At 38.4% G+C, this 16,017-nt stretch overlaps 1 protein-coding gene across 1 annotated transcript; it reads left to right on the plus strand.

Moving 5' to 3' along the window:
* The first annotated feature begins 1,048 nt into the window (after positions 1 to 1,048).
* Positions 1,049 to 14,531, plus strand: clptm1 (CLPTM1 regulator of GABA type A receptor forward trafficking). Its single transcript, XM_053321295.1, has 14 exons — positions 1,049 to 1,124; positions 5,581 to 5,720; positions 7,488 to 7,611; positions 7,836 to 7,994; positions 8,147 to 8,264; positions 8,381 to 8,466; positions 8,763 to 8,883; positions 9,040 to 9,284; positions 10,288 to 10,381; positions 10,479 to 10,669; positions 10,865 to 10,960; positions 11,136 to 11,271; positions 12,548 to 12,715; positions 13,656 to 14,531. Exons 1-14 carry the CDS (start codon positions 1,074 to 1,076, stop codon positions 13,835 to 13,837), a joined length of 1,911 nt encoding a protein of 636 aa, XP_053177270.1. The 5' UTR covers positions 1,049 to 1,073; the 3' UTR covers positions 13,838 to 14,531.
* The last annotated feature ends 1,486 nt before the right edge of the window (positions 14,532 to 16,017 follow it).

The raw sequence follows: 16,017 nt of genomic DNA on the forward strand, positions 1-16,017 counted from the left end.
CATGTAACACAACATGAATATGGTTTTCACTAATTGTTTACTGTATATGTCTGAATACACAATCTGTTGATATCTGTGGAAAGTCAGTATAGTAGTCCAAAAATGTTAAGCTCATGAACTACTTCTGGAAGACTTTTTAAAAAATTCCACATCAAAGTTAGATGAAAATGGCGATTGTATGTATGATGTAATTTAATTTTGATTTTCACTGGATGCGACTTACACAGTAAAAACAGCTGATAGATAGAGTTGAGCAAGTAGGCTAGTCTAGAAAGTACAGAGTCCAAAAATGTTTTGAACTACTTATGGAAGAAATGGTTCCACATCCCATTTAGATGTAAAGGTTGATTTTGAACACTAGATAACTAATAATAATAATAAGTAGGCTACATAGTAAAACAGTTGATAGTATTTGAGCAAGTAGTCTAAGAAGTACTGAGTTTAAAAATGTTTGGTTCAACACATCAGGTTCACAAAAGGGTGTAACTTTGGTTTGGGAAGTGGGGCGGGGGACACACAAAACAATGGGTCTGGGGGTTCCTCTGCCATAAAAATGTTTTCAATTTGAATCTCATTTCCTGTATTTTATACATACATTTAGGGACAATGGGGAAACAATATCCAGGAAATAATGAAGTTGGTCATTATGATATATTGTGTCAGAAAGTATAGTAGCACCTACCTAGACTGGTAAAATCTCGACACAAACAGGATTTTGGAAAGTGTCACCAGTGGAAATGACGCCCCAGGACTGTATTACTCAAAAAGTACACAGTAAAAATGATGTTTCATTCAAGTACCAATGGGTAGTATTGGATTCGTATTAGAAGTACCTAGTAGTGCTGAATTGAGGCTTTTTTTCTGCTCCAAGCACCCGTAGCACCTTTACCGTAACAACACGAAACAGCTCACTTGGCCGCAGTGTTAATTTATACTTGTAATAGAGGTGCAGGTTTTATTATCACAGCCGTCATTTACCACACGTCACTCCAGTGACGCCACAGCTGACCTCTCGCGAGACGACGCGCAGTTTCCCAGCCACCAGTGTGTGAGTGTGACAGAGACGGGGAAAGATGGCGACGCAGGAGAGCGAAGCAACTAAAGCTACCGCGAGCAACGGCGAGGTAAAATGAATGACACTTTTATCACCGTGTTTGATTCTCGTTTCTAAAGCTTCAGGAGAAAAAAGTGTGTTTGTTTGACCGGTGAGTGTGTGGGGCCGTTGACGTTAAAACGTGTTACCGTTCATTACACGAGTGCCCGAGTGACGTTGTCAGTGCCGGTTGGTTTTTTAAACGACCCTCTGCTGCCGTTAACGACGTTCTGAGAAACCATGACTACCGCCGAGCAGACGAGCGGCGTTAACGGTTAAATTTCCCCGGGAGACACGCAGTAATGTGACCGGTGGTGAGGTAATGAGTTGACGGAGAGTGTGGTGGTGAGAGCCGGCTGAGTGCTGCAGTGTGTCTGGTAGCTCTCACAAGGCCTGAACCCGAACAACGCAGCTGGGGCTCCTCTTACCAGGCCAGTCTGAAGCAAGCAGCCCTCACACATTCATTATTACTGTGTGGTCAATCTTTACACCTTTTTCTTTTTTACAGCTTCAACACTTATATTTTAACTCTCAAATGTATCACAGAAATATACAATCTGGCAGCTGTTCCGTGGTACAAATGACATATCAAGTTGTAGATGAAGCAGGTTTAGCAAAACGTCCAATTTGGCTAATAATGTAAATGTCTCATTTTAATAGTTTAAAAATATATTTATTAAAGGGATATTACTGTTTCTTTCCGAGTGACACATGTTAGTCAGTTTACTAGAGGTCAACGTGAATCATCAATCTCTGGAGTCTTCCTTTTCAGTCTGATGTGAAAATCAACGACATTATGAAGCTGTAAATGGCAAATATTTGGTATTTTTACTCAATAGATGACCAAGATGATTAACCAGCCATTTCAATCACTGGATTTATTATTAAAGAGGTGGCTATTCTTTTTCCTTTTTGGTTTGGCTCCTTTACTTTCCTTTAAAGCAGTGCTAGGTAGATAACGCCTTTGGACAAAAGTATTTGACCACCTGATAAAAACTGAAGAATTAGACTTTACACAATCCTCCTTTTTTTGTAAATCTACTCTAGATAACAAAATAAACACAAGGCTCCTATAAATCATAGTTTTTATACTGTAATCATGTTAGATCTAATGCCTCTCCACATAAGGAGAGGCATTAAAATCAGAGTTGCGCCATACTATTAAAAAATACATGGTGTTGAAGTTAAGTCTAAAAACCTACCAGATATTTAACATTGTTGTTAATGTTTAACATTTTAATCCTAACAGTGTTTTAATTCAGTATTTTAACCCATAACTGATGTTTTTCTTCACTAACACAAGTTGTTGACAGTCCAAACAGAAATGGTCTGTTGATGCCCCCCCCCCTTCTCGCATACAATCCATTGCAGTGTTATAAATCCATTTTATTCTTAAACAAATTAATTGGGGAAATGTTGAGGGTCAGACAACAATATAACAAAATTTAGATACACTCCCTGAGCCATAGGAACATTTAAGACAATACATAAAACATTGATAACCTATAAGTAATAAAGTGTAATATGCAATACAAACCTAATTGCTGAGCATGCTTTATAGTGTGTAAGGTACTTTTGGTCTCATGTATTATCATTACATTTGAGTCACAGAGATATCCACCTGGCTTCCTGAAAGATAAGTCCTGAAAAGACCTTCAAGGTTTTCTATAGCAGCACCTATTTTTAGGTTCCCACTGAAGACTCATCTAAAAATCTGGACAAATAATATATTTACAATTTTGGGAATTCTTTTATCATGCAGCAGCTGACCCCCCCCCCCCCCCCCCCCCCCCCAATACTTTTGTTATTCAGAAAGTCTTTGAGGAGGAAGGAAACACCTTCATGACAGCGATTCAATGTTGTGAAAGAATTTGGTGGGTTTTGTAGGAGGTGGAGGGGGGAGATTTATCCTCCAAGTAAAATGGGCGTTCAGCTCGGTGATTCAAGTGTAACAATAATACACGAGCGGCAGAAACTAGGGCAAGGGTACTGCATGTATTAGTGTATCTTTGTTTAAAATAAATTTTGCTCTGTCAGGATAAATGTGCTCTTTCAGAGGAGATGGTTATGTTGGTCTTGAGACTCGCTGGGCGGCGGTGAATAATTTCAGAGATGTTTCTGTGGTAGTAGTCCAGGGAAATCACTGAATGGTTAACAGCCTGAGTACAGGTGTCTTCTGAGTTTAGTGTGAACAAATAAACTTATAGTCTATCTTTATTTTAGCAGAGTGCCACAGATAATCTTTTTCATGTGCCAAATATTGCATCACTTTCTTTTATAACCTCATTTATAAGCCTATTATTGCATTGTCTTCCTCCAGCTGAGGAAGATATTATCAATGTTATAAACATTACAAGAACAATCTCCACTCCTCTGTGAACGATTGACTCACCTGAACCCCCCCCCCCCCCCCCCCCCCCCCTTGTAACAATCAGGAAGTGTAAGCATTTACCCTGCACCCCTGAATGGGTGGTTAATTGTTAATCTGTGGTCAAGGTTTGTAAATGTATTATCTTGTGCTAAAATAGATAACGTCGATCCCTCCAGGAGACCGAGATCCACGTCTGTCTTATAAAAGAAGTGCTTCTATTTTAACACAACCGGACGTGGCAGCGACGATGAAAAGCCCTGTTTTTGAGCCACTTCTCGGCCATGAAATGTTCTGTTTGTTGATTTACCCCCCGCCCCCCACTCGCTAAAAAACCTTGAACTGCTTGTTCATTCTCTGATAAATTATAATAACCTGTTAAACACAAAGCTTTTTCTTCCACCTCAAGTGGTAATTGTTTGTAAACCTCCCGTCTGTGTCCGTTGTGTTGGAGACAACGGGGGGGAGATTAGATGTTGAGATAGTGAACGAGTCTCATGACTTGGCGTGTGCTTGTCCATTGTGTCACTTCAATAGATCGTGGCCTTGCTAGGAGGGTGGAGGGGTGGGGTGAGGGGTGGGGTGAGGGGTGGGGGGGGGGGGGGGGGTAACATGGACACGCTGTAGCTTGAAGGGGTGAAATCACATTAAAGAGCAAAGATTAAAGATGCAGGCTGATGCTCAGGTGCGTATGACTTTAAAGTTATTAAACCATGCTTCAGAGGTTTTATTGGGCCTTAGATCACGGTCGCTTAACAAGCCTGTCAGTATCAGTTTTGACAGATTGATTAATTTTGGTAATATCGTCTGCGTAAAAATTAAACCGAGCCGCCCCTCGTGGTTTTTATGTATTTCTCAGTTTGTACCACATTAGTCATGTTCAGATGTAATTTGTAATAATTGGAGGGCTGCAACAAATGATTTTGTTTCATTATTGATTAATCAAATTTTTTTAATTGAAATGTCAGAATATAGTAAAATATGCCCAGGAGGTTTTCCAGGCCTCTGAGTGACGTCTTTGCGCTGCATTAACACCCAAATATATAACATTTACAATGATATGAAACAGAAAAAACAGCAAATCCTGGAACAAGAGAAGATTTTGCATGTTTTCTTGAGACAGGATTTAAAGGATTAATTGATTATTTAAACATTTGCCATGTGTTTTCAAACATTACATTTTAAATATCCAACTATAAAGCTATGAAAACAATTTGTGGGTGTTCCCTCACCTCAGTAAATCATGGAGGGATTTGCTCGTGTGTTGAATGAAAAGAAAGTCAAAGCTCCAGTAACAGTAAAGGAGTAGTAAAGGAGAACTTTATTAATAAGCCGACGTGCTTCGACATACAGCCTTCATCAGGGTCCTCAGAAAGTGAAAGAAGTGCTTGAAATAAAGGCGTAATTAAACAATTATGTGTGATCACTGATCAGCATGTAATAAAAATCTGGGTGAATTGTATTTTTGTCACTTCAAATCACCTCATTTGTCACTTCACTTTAATTCATTCATATCTACTGTACACTATTCTTTTTTCGGATCTCCGTTAGCTTTTACAAGGTGTTTGCTGGTTTTCTGACAACAGCAGCAACAATAATGTTTAAACAAACAGCAATTTAAAATCAAATTGAGCAATATTAGTCAAATAATAAAGATCAGAAAATAAGTGAAATAACTCTGAAACTCTGAAAAGACAGGAAATACAAACTTAGAATAAAAGAAGACACAATGATCTATACAGAAACAAAAATAAGATAAAAAAAATTATAAAAATGTTCCAAAACTACAATAACTAAAAGTAACATGTTTATTTGTGAGGGTTTTTTTCAACACATTTCATATTTGTATGGAGCAGAATCGTTATAGATAAAGCTGTTCTCGTCATATGTGCGGTCACTCTGTACTGTGATGTACAGATGACTGCATTATATCAACCACTCACAGTAAAGTATGTCTGACTTCTGAGTTCTTGAGTGGTTTTTCTGTCTCTAATGTTGAAGCCGTTGCTCGATGTCATGCTTCATCACATGTTGCATTTTCCATCAGAAGACATCGTCACAGTGACCCTCCTCCACTGAACGTGTGTGTGTGTGTGTGTGTGTGTGTTCTTGGTTTTAGGTGAGCAGTAATGGAAGTGCTGCGACAACAGATGGCCAAGCAGTGCAGACTGCTGAAAACGCACAGGACCCCCAACAACAGCAGCAGCAGCAGCAACAAGCACCGAACGCATGGCAGGTCATTAAAGGAGTCCTCTTCAGGTGCCTGTTTACATTTTGTCTTTTTATAGCAGACTCGTAGTTAAAAGGTTGTCTGATACTAACATTTTCATAATTTGCAAAAATACACGATGGTGGGCAGCCTCAATCTGTTCCATGGAGAGTTTCTGTGTTTCTCCATCTGCCACTTTAACCAAATTTGGCTTTTTATAAAAATCTATTCTTTTTTTTCTGTGCACATTGCTGCATAAACAAGCCAGACAAATTGTTATTGATGGATTTACATTTCTGCTTTGGTACAGTCACAAGTGGAAAATGTGTTCCTGCTTTGGTGCGTTGACAAGTGACAAATCTTTTCATAATTGTACTCTGCTCGTTCAGGATGTCGTCCGCTGTGTTTCATTTCACTTGATATTCATTTTAAATATCAAGAATTAAAACTGTATGTTGACAGATGTCAGCTGTTACATGTGGCTTTTAAGTGTAACAACCCTGTTACCAACGGCTGGAATGTTTAAAAAGGGTGACGTGAGATTATGAATGCAGTAACAACAAATTTTATTACTCCTCAGCCACTTCAAATAAAATCCAGATAAAAATGACAGCACAACTCTCAATATATTCCTGAACTGCAGCACTTAGTGTAACTGGTTCTGGAGTTGGTCCAGGAACAAATGTGGGCTGCAATTTTTAAAAGATATTCTTGAGGAAACAATGTCACATTTACAACACCCGAGCTCAGACGCAGGAATTTACAAGAAGCATCTGATTCTGAAGACAGGTTTATTTCTATAATAATGATAATAACCTTGTTTTTTTTTTAAATTTGTGTAGCACCAGTGTTTATACAGATAAAATACAAAAAACATCAGTAACATTATAACAAAGTAATCTAAACACAATAAGAGGAAACAAGCCAGCAAGAGGCATAAAAGACAGGGATTATAAAAGTGTAAAATAGCACTGAGCTGCTGCCTCATGATGATAAAAGCCCTTTTGTGAAATTAGGTTTTAGAAGAGTTTTAAAATTGGTTTCTGAGCCAGCGATCCTCAGACGGGCTGTTCCAGAGTCTGGGAGTCTTGATGGTAAAGATCCTGTCACCAATCTAGAACCTAGAAACAGCCAAATTAAAGACTTGATAAAGTAAAGAGATTTAAGAATGAATTTTGTTACATGTACCACAAGGTCGAGCCGACAGCATTAGGAAGTAGTTTTTCCTTTACAGGACAGAGTTTTTGGTTAAAAGAGATAAAACCTGTTTTTATATCAGACTGAAGACAAAACAGGATCTTGTTTAAAGTGAGTCAATTTTTTTATTTTTTTTATTTTTTCATATTGCACTGTAAACGCAAACATGCAAATGCAGGTTAGATGTTAGACGGATAAGAAGCATCAGTTCTTTATATTTTTCTAAATATTTCATAATATTTTCACTCCTTGCCACACAGTACTCCACATTGTTCTTTCAGTTACGTTTGTCTGTCTTGACCCATGACTGACTTATGATGCAAGAAAAGGCGCCTCTCTTAAAGTCAGACTGAAATGCAGCCCGACTGGTTACAGTTTAATCAGATTAGCCTTCTTTCACCCAGTTGTGGCAGCTGCCTCTGATCTCAAGAGAAAATGCGAAACACTGTTTGAACCCTTTGTAATGCACGTTTACCTGACATTTGTTCATTCATTTACAGATACATTTAAATATTAATACATTTCCTCTCTTTTTCTTAATCTTTCCTTCTTGTTTTTTTCTTGACATATCTTTGACTTTGATTCCTTATTTACTAAAACATTTTCATGTGTTCGTCCAGAATCTTCATAATCTGGGCCATCAGTAGTTGGTTCCGTCGAGGGCCGTCCACTCCTGACCCCAACACGCCAGCCGGGGCACCCAGAGTACCCAGCAGGAACCTCTTCCCCAAGGACACCCTCATGGTACGACTCCTGTCCCCCTTTATAAACACTCAGTCCTTTATCTGCATGGCCAGCTGTATTTTTTAATTGAATTGAAGCAGCTAATTCTTGAACACTCTCATACAACAAACCTCTAAAGTATTTTAGTTATCTCTCCCTGTCACACCAGTTCACTCGCTCACTCACTCGTTCTCCCCTGTGTCTGTAATATCATAAACACCTTTATTTTCTCACCATGCCTGCAGGACCTGTACGTGTACATCTCCCAGGACGAGGTGTTCTCCGACTTCAACAACACAGAAGCCCTGTTCTGGTTTCACAGGGACCTGGTCTATGGAGACTGGAACACGGGAGAGAGCAGCGATGGCTGCTACGAACAGTATAAAGAGATGGACATCCCAGAGGTGAGGATGAAGGGAAGGGGTAGGAGGAGGAGGAACAGCTGCTGGTGTAGGGAACGAGGCAGACAATGTGGATACAGTTAATACTGAACTTGCTGTGAAAGAGTTGCTATGTGTTTTTTCTGATCTTTCTCTTCCTGTTTTGGTGTTAATAGAGCATACAGCAGAATGGTTCCCTTTACATACACGTCTACTTCACTAAAAGTGGATTCCACCCAGACCCCAAACGCAAGGGGCAGTATCGCAGATTGGCAACAGTTCATTCAACACGAAGTAAGTACATCTTACTGAATTAACTTTCAACACAACAATAACAATATAATAACTTCTATGATCATCATTACATTGATCATTACAAAGTGTTGAATTCGATCTGTTTGCTCTTTCAGTGCTGAATAAATTCAAGCGCAGAAAGTTCATGAAGACCAAGAATCTGCTCACAGGAGAGACGGAAGCAGATCCTGAGATGATCAAGGTTGATTTTTTTTTTTATTCTTTATTTTATTTTATTTTCTTATTATTTAGCAATAAGTTGATCAGTGATTTGCAGGAGGAGGATTTTCCACATAGTCTGACAGTTTTGCCGTCATTCATTTGATCAGAGTGAGGACTTCAAGTAATTACTTTGAATATATGATAACATAGATGAAATATCTTTCACAGGGGCCATAATCAAGCAACCAAAAATCAATCAAGTTAAATCATATTTGGGTTTAACTTCAATAAAAACTGAAGTTTCACTGACACATATAATCAAATGTCTCCTCACAGCGGGCAGAGAGCCACGGTCCAGTGGAGATCATCTCTCATTGGCACCCCAACCTCACCATCAACATGGTGGACGACCACACCGCCTGGGTCAAAGGCTCCGTCCCTCCTCCGCTAGACCAGCGTAGGTTCCTCCACTCACATCATCACTTTTAGTTTGTAATGCTGTGAATTTTAAAACTTCAACAAATGTAAAGGTTCAAATAATAGATCTTGTTTCAAGTTCTTCATGTGTCAAACCATCTTTGAGTTTCCTCTCTTCTGCTCTGTCTACCTCTAGATGTGAAGTTTGATGCAGTAAGTGGTGACTACTACCCCATTGTGTACTTCAATGACTACTGGAACCTTCAGAAGGACTACTATCCCATCAACGATACCCTGACAAATCTGCCGCTGCGCCTCACTTACTGCCCTCTGTCGCTATGGCGCTGGCAGCTGTACGCTGCACAGAACGCTCGCTCACCGTGGAACTTCCTGCCTGAGGACACGTACGAGCAGTCTGATGAAGATCAAGATTCAGTCAAGGTAAGATGTCAAAGGTCACAGAATTAAAAAAATTGGAGTATATTCAGGTCCAGACCCAAGTTTTCTCCTTTTAGTTGAGTTGCAATAATAACTGCTCTTGTTTAGATGTTAGAGCTAATTAATCAATTAGTTGATTGACAAATGATTGATTGGCAGGTATATTGATAACTGATTGTTATGAAGTTATTTTATACATAAAATAAAAAAAAGTACAAACAATCTCTAAATAAATCTTATCAGATGTGAATGTTGCTGCTTTTCCTTCATTTAACACTGTAGTCAATTAGTTAATCGCCTAGAGCCCAAACTTGGGACTTTTTTCTGGTGTTATATAGACCAAATGATAATTAATAATTCATTATTTTGATGAATGATTAATCGAGACACTAATTCTCAGATTAAACGATTATGAAAATAATCATTTGTTGCAGCCTTACTTTGTATTTAATGTTGTTGAGAAAGTGATACAGCATCTGTATTAATATCTGTTTGATGATTTTATTGAATGCAGGAAAAAATCACATTTACGTAGAAACTTGCTTTTTAAATTTAATCTGCACCTTTTTGACAAAACAGTGTCATCATTAGGTGTACTTACTCAGCTTCCAGTCACATCTCATGGCCTTCCTCATAAAATTGAGTTGCTCAGTTGTCAGAAATGTTTCAATAGTTTACAACTGGGAAAAAAGTTAAAGTGATGCAGGTGTGTTTGTACAGAAGGCATTTTAACTTTGAAGTGCTTTGCTTTCCCGCATTTATATTCTGTGAAAAAATATAAATGTTATTACATCTCAGCTGTTCATAAACTTCTGTAAAAGCACTTCATAATGCAGTAAAAAAACATGTAGTATAGAGTTAATAATTATGTTGATTAAATAATGTATATTGAGTTACTTGCGTATATATGTAAACAGCTGTTGTCAACTGTGGATTTTCTGATGAATTATTAAATAACCTCTTAGTGTTACCTCTGTACTGAAGTTAAACACTTGTCTTTGTGTAGGTGGCCCTTCTGGAAACAAACCCCTACCTCCTCGGACTGACCATTGTCGTTTCCATTGTGCACAGCATCTTTGAGTTTCTTGCCTTCAAGAATGGTAAGGTCATAACAGCTGGTCTGTGTTCAACACACAAATTGTTCCTCTGGTATCTTTTAATGCCTTCAGCTTCACCTCACCTCCTTCCCCTCCTCAGATATTCAGTTTTGGAACAGCCGGCAGTCTTTGGAAGGCCTCTCCGTGCGCTCCATTATTTTCGGAGTGTTTCAGTCACTGGTGGTGCTGCTGTACATACTTGACAATGAGACCAACTTCGTGGTGCAGGTCAGCGTCTTCATCGGCCTTCTTATTGACCTGTGGAAAATCACCAAGGTCATGGATGTCAAAGTAAGTCACAACAACTTCCTATTTTTTATTTATGACAATATTTAACAGCATTTGATTTTCTGCAGCATAATCAAATATAGTCGTAATAATGTTTCTTTTTAAGCTGGAGGCCATGTGTCCTTTGTGCATGTGTGCATCTTGTTATCTTGTTTCCACCATATTCAAGAAACCATCAATTTCTATTTCTTTCTCTAGTTGGACAGAGAGAACAAAATCGCAGGAGTATTCCCAAGATTGGTATTCAAAGACAAGTCAACATATGTCCAGTCTTCAACCAAAATCTATGACGACGTAAGTCAAACAACAGCTGCAGCTGTCCATGTGTTTCCAAAATACATATTTCTGTCAAAATGAATAGAATTTCATCAACACAGTTTATAAAAGCCGACCAAAATGGAATATCTAAAATGTGTTCTTCTGATATCTGATAACGAATTAACTGTGACTACCTTTTCTCTGTGCACAGATGGCCTTCAAGTACTTATCGTGGCTGCTCTACCCTCTGTTTGGCTGCTACGCCGTCTACAGTTTATTGTATGTAGAGCACAAAGGCTGGTACTCATGGGTACTCAGCATGCTCTATGGCTTCTTGTTAACCTTTGGTAAGTTTGTCTCAAGTGGTCATTTACTCACTTGTGTGTACTTGTTGTTTGTTTTCTGTTGGCCGGGACAGTTTTTAGTGTCAGGTGTTGAAAACTTATGTTAATGTCTCAGAAACACGAGGCGGTGGAAGAAATATTCAGATCCTTAATTTAAGTAAAAGTACCAATATGGCAATGGGAAAATAAGTAATAATTCTGGATGAAAAGACCTACTTAAATAAAATTAAATAAGTAGCAGTAAAATGCAGTTAAAGTATGTATATAAAAGTGGTGGTTTGGTCCCTCTGACTGATATATTATTATATATGACATCATTATATTATTAATAGTGAAGCATAAGTGTTAGAGCAGCATGTTACTGTTGTAGCTGTTGGAGGTGGAGCTAGTTTACACTACTTTATATACAGTTAGCAAGTTTAGTCTAGTTATTCCCAACCTAAGGGTCACCAGATAAATCTGAGGGGTCATGAGATGATTAATGGGGAGAGTAGAGAAGAAAAAACAGCCAACAGTTTTTGGACTTTTTTATTGAAATGAAACCATGTGAGAAGTTTAGAGGGAAAAATCACTATTTGGTGCAGCTGTTAAGAACTCATAGACATCTGAAATGTGACCCAACTACACACTGCTTTTTGTAAGATGTTAAAAGCCAAAACGACTGTAAACCACTGGTTTCATCTTTAGCAATGTGTTGTATTTTAAAAGCATGTTATCTATTATGTCAAATCTTCATCTGAAAAGTAACTAAAGCTACAATATTTCCCTCTGAAATGTAGTGAAGTGGAAGTATAAAGTAGCACTCACTTGAGTAAGTAGAGAAGTTGAGTACTTGAGAAAGGTAGACTTTCCACCACTGCAACCAGGGCTTCATATATTGTTAAAATATTTTCTGTTATAAAAGAAAGAGGATACAATTATAAAGAAAATACACTTTTGTTGTATACTCATTATTATCCTTTTTTCTATTTTAATTTCTGCCATCTGTGTTGACACATTTGTTCAGCAGGATTTGTCCCTGTTTATACAAATCTATTTTTTAAAGACCAGAGATATTATCATCTTTCTTAATTACTCTGTCTCCAGTGAACACACACAGCTAATGTCTTCATACTTGCATCATGGTTACATATTCAATTCCCAGTAGTCTCTGCTAATGCGTGGCATATAAATAGACTTTTCATAAGGGCGCACTCAGTTATGTTGTCTGCTGTCTAATTTAATGCCTGTGGTGTAAAATTCTAACTGGTGTCTTTTTTTCTCTCTCTTTCTGTTACAGGTTTCATTACAATGACGCCGCAGCTATTCATCAACTACAAAATGAAGTCTGTGGCCCACCTCCCATGGAGGATGCTCACCTACAAGGCTCTCAATACCTTTATTGATGACCTGTTTGCCTTTGTCATCAAGATGCCCATGATGTACAGGATAGGATGCCTCAGAGATGGTAGGTGTTTCCCAATCTAGACGTTGAAATGTATGTGTTGTTTTCTTAATAACTTTACCAGGACCAGGAGACATAAATGAATCACCTAAAACAACCAGTGGAAGTTAAACCTTTTCACTTCCTCCAGCATCATTCAAGAGGAGCCATTTTGAGTGTGTATCTACATGAATATGAGCTCAGATGTGAGGTGTTGTACTGGAGGTGGCTTCAGATTTGACTCATTGCTCAGCATGGAGGCAGTTGAACCAGACGGATTTGTTGTTTCTAGAGAAAGTCATCCTCCCTGTTGACTTTAAAACACAGACATCAGAGGAAATCACTGTCAGTCACTCCCTATAACCACAGAGCAACTGACAGATCAACATCACCGTTTCATCTCTGATGTTAATTCACTTCCCATTATATTTAATTTCTAACTCCACCTAGTGTCAGCTCACTGCATCTTACCCATCCCAAGTTTAGTAATTGGTTACTGTTTCAATATAATTGAGTCATAATGTCCATCATATTATATTTAACCAATCTACAGAAGTCACACAGTTAAGTTCTTCTTTATGTCTGTGCCTCACACGTCAGAGGGTTTGTTAAACAGGTCAAATCTGCACTTTGGACTTTTTATTCTTGTTTGACGTGTTTTGAAGTGATAAATAGCTGCTCTTCCTGTTTCTCCGTCTGGGAGTGAGAACAGTTTCTTTCCAGGTTTCTCTCTCCCGGATTACAGAAACCAGGTTTCTTGTGTAAATAAAGACGTTAAATAAAAAAGTGATCATTTTTGACAATAACAGTTTGAAGTGTATGTTAACACACTAATGTTTTTAAATCTAGTGATTTAAAGTGTAGCTTGAATTCAATGACTGCAAAGAAGCTGGTACTTAATTGCTTGCAGCCATTTATTTAAAAATGCATTTGAATTTAACTTGCTTCTTGTCTTCTCCTGCAGATGTCGTGTTCTTCATCTACCTTTACCAGCGCTGGATCTATCGGGTCGACCCCAACAGGGTCAACGAGTTTGGCACCAGCGGAGTAGACCACAGCCAGGACAACACACAAGCAGGCGATGCCGCTCCTGCCGCGACCGCAGCCGTCACAGACAAACCAGAGGGGGAGAAGAAGAACGATTAAGCTAGACCACGCCCTGATCTGCCTCCTTGGCTCTCACTGCCGGGGCGAAGAGGACTTGTGGAAATTAGGCAGGGAGGGTAGTCGTTGATTAGCCGTCATGGACGCCGCTACAAAAAAAAAAGATGCAGTTCAACTGTTCCCTCTGATTTCTGTGTGGATCCACAGAGAATCATATTCAGTGTAGACTTGGTAAATTCTTCTTTCTGTTCCCGCCCATCCCCGCCCTCTCGTTTTGCGGTTCAAGTGAAGTAAAACAAAACGTGATGTACTGTATTCTGTATGATTTCCAGAGGGTAACAATGTCTTGGAGTAGAGGTCGGGAGGGGAACGGGTTGCAGTTATCCAACTTTTAAAAAAATATATATATATATACAGGGAAGAAAGAGGCCAAGGGCAACTTTTGTTCTTTGTGTAGATTCCTTGTGAATTTTTCTTTTCATTCCATGTGAGCACCGTGTCTCGGATTGCCTGTAAACTAGTGAGTAGTGCTGGAGGAAAACTGGAAAGGTCCTGAGCCATGATGGGGGAGCGTTGAGAAGGGGAGACGAGATGGATGAACCCTGCAGGGCACTACCCATAAAAACAGTGACTACTACTACTACTACCCTCAATTTTAAACAAATGGTTAATGTTCTGAAGTTGAACAGAAAAAAATAACAGCCTTGTTGGTATTAATATAAATATATTAATATTGTCAATGACTTAATTTTTGTTTTTCAGTCACCGAAGCATTTTTTTTGTATGTCCTCAAACTGTACAGAATCTCAGCTTGTCATGTTAATAATAATACCAGTGTCAAAACTGTCTAGCAATAGCTAACTTACAAGTCTAATTTGACCCCACCCCCCCTTAAAAAAAAAAAAAAAAAAAGCCCAACTGGATTTCTAATTTTCAAAGTGTTTCACATTCACACTCCAAATCAAATCACCTTGATGCGCACACACATGCAGTGGAGACAGTCAGGTGTGTGCTGGGAAAATTACAGTGTCTCTTGTTTTTATTTTGAGTGCTGTACATCCTGAAAACTAAGAGGGTTCCATGTTGGTACATATTAAATTTTGAGCATTCATGTTTATAGTAAAACTTAAGTGTGATTTAAAATGTCTATGCAAAGCTTTTTTTTTTTCTTTTAATTTTTGATTTTAACCTCATCTTTCTCTGAGCGCACTGGGTTCAAGAACAATTCTTTTTTTTTTTTTTTTTTTTTTGCATGAAACCTTAAATGTTTCACTTTGTGCTAAATGCAGTAAATGCAGTTTTCTGTGTGCTTGTACAGCATGCACGTTACAATGTGTGCAGGCCCTCGTGCTTTCACCCCGAATGCTTGACTTCAGGCAACCGACGATTATTCTATCAATTATTTTCTCAATTGTTTTGTTTGTAAAATGTCAAACAACTGTGAAAAATGCCCGGAAGTTTCCCTGAGCCCAACTTGGTCTCTGCAAGTTTGTCTGACTAACAGTCTGTCCAAAACCCAAATATATTCACTTTACTATCAGAAAACTACAAAAAACCAGGAGCCGGGAGCCAGAAAACACAAAGGTTTATCAAACTTAGTTGCAGATTTGCTGCAGATTAATGTTTTTATCTGCTATTATAGTTTCAGTTTTACTTGACTTTGATCAAAAGTCACCATTTTGAAATAAATTGGACAGGAGATTGACTCATATCTCTTTACAGCTGGAGAGAAAAGCAAGTAGATACAGTAAATGTGTAGGTGTAATATCTAGCAGTAATAATTGTGTACAAATCAGTTTTTTAACCTGCAAATTGCCATATTTGGAAATCAGAATCTGCTGTGACCTCAGACTGCTGCTGAGTCACTTAGTTTTAGTCTCAACATCCACACGCCTCCAGAGCCTTTCAGAATATTACTGTATGGAAAAACAATAGTTGCAGTTCCTCTGTAGGTCATGTGACATGAGGCCAAAATGCAGCATCAGGTATTCACACAAGGGCTGCAAATAACTATCAACCACCATCAATTAGTTGTTTGGTCCATAAAATGGTGAAAAATGTAAATCACTGATGTCCTCAAATGTCTTCAGAAACAGATTTATTGTCATGTAGGTTTGCACATGAGGAATTTGCTTTGATGTGCTACATAACAATGAAAAATATAAGGGGTAAAAGAAAATGCAACTACCACAAAAGTCAATGATATAGTAAATAACATGTAT

This window comes from Scomber japonicus, chromosome 6 (assembly GCF_027409825.1).
Source record: "Scomber japonicus isolate fScoJap1 chromosome 6, fScoJap1.pri, whole genome shotgun sequence".
Classification (NCBI taxonomy): domain Eukaryota; kingdom Metazoa; phylum Chordata; class Actinopteri; order Scombriformes; family Scombridae; genus Scomber; species Scomber japonicus.

Coding starts and splice junctions, on each gene's coding strand:
- clptm1 (XM_053321295.1), top strand. CDS start 1,074: ATGGCGACGCAGGAGAGCGAAGCAACTAAAGCTACCGCGAGCAACGGC. Junction 1,125..5,580: donor CTACCGCGAGCAACGGCGAG/GTAAAATGAATG, acceptor TCTTGGTTTTAG/GTGAGCAGTAATGGAAGTGC. Junction 7,995..8,146: donor AAGAGATGGACATCCCAGAG/GTGAGGATGAAG, acceptor TGGTGTTAATAG/AGCATACAGCAGAATGGTTC.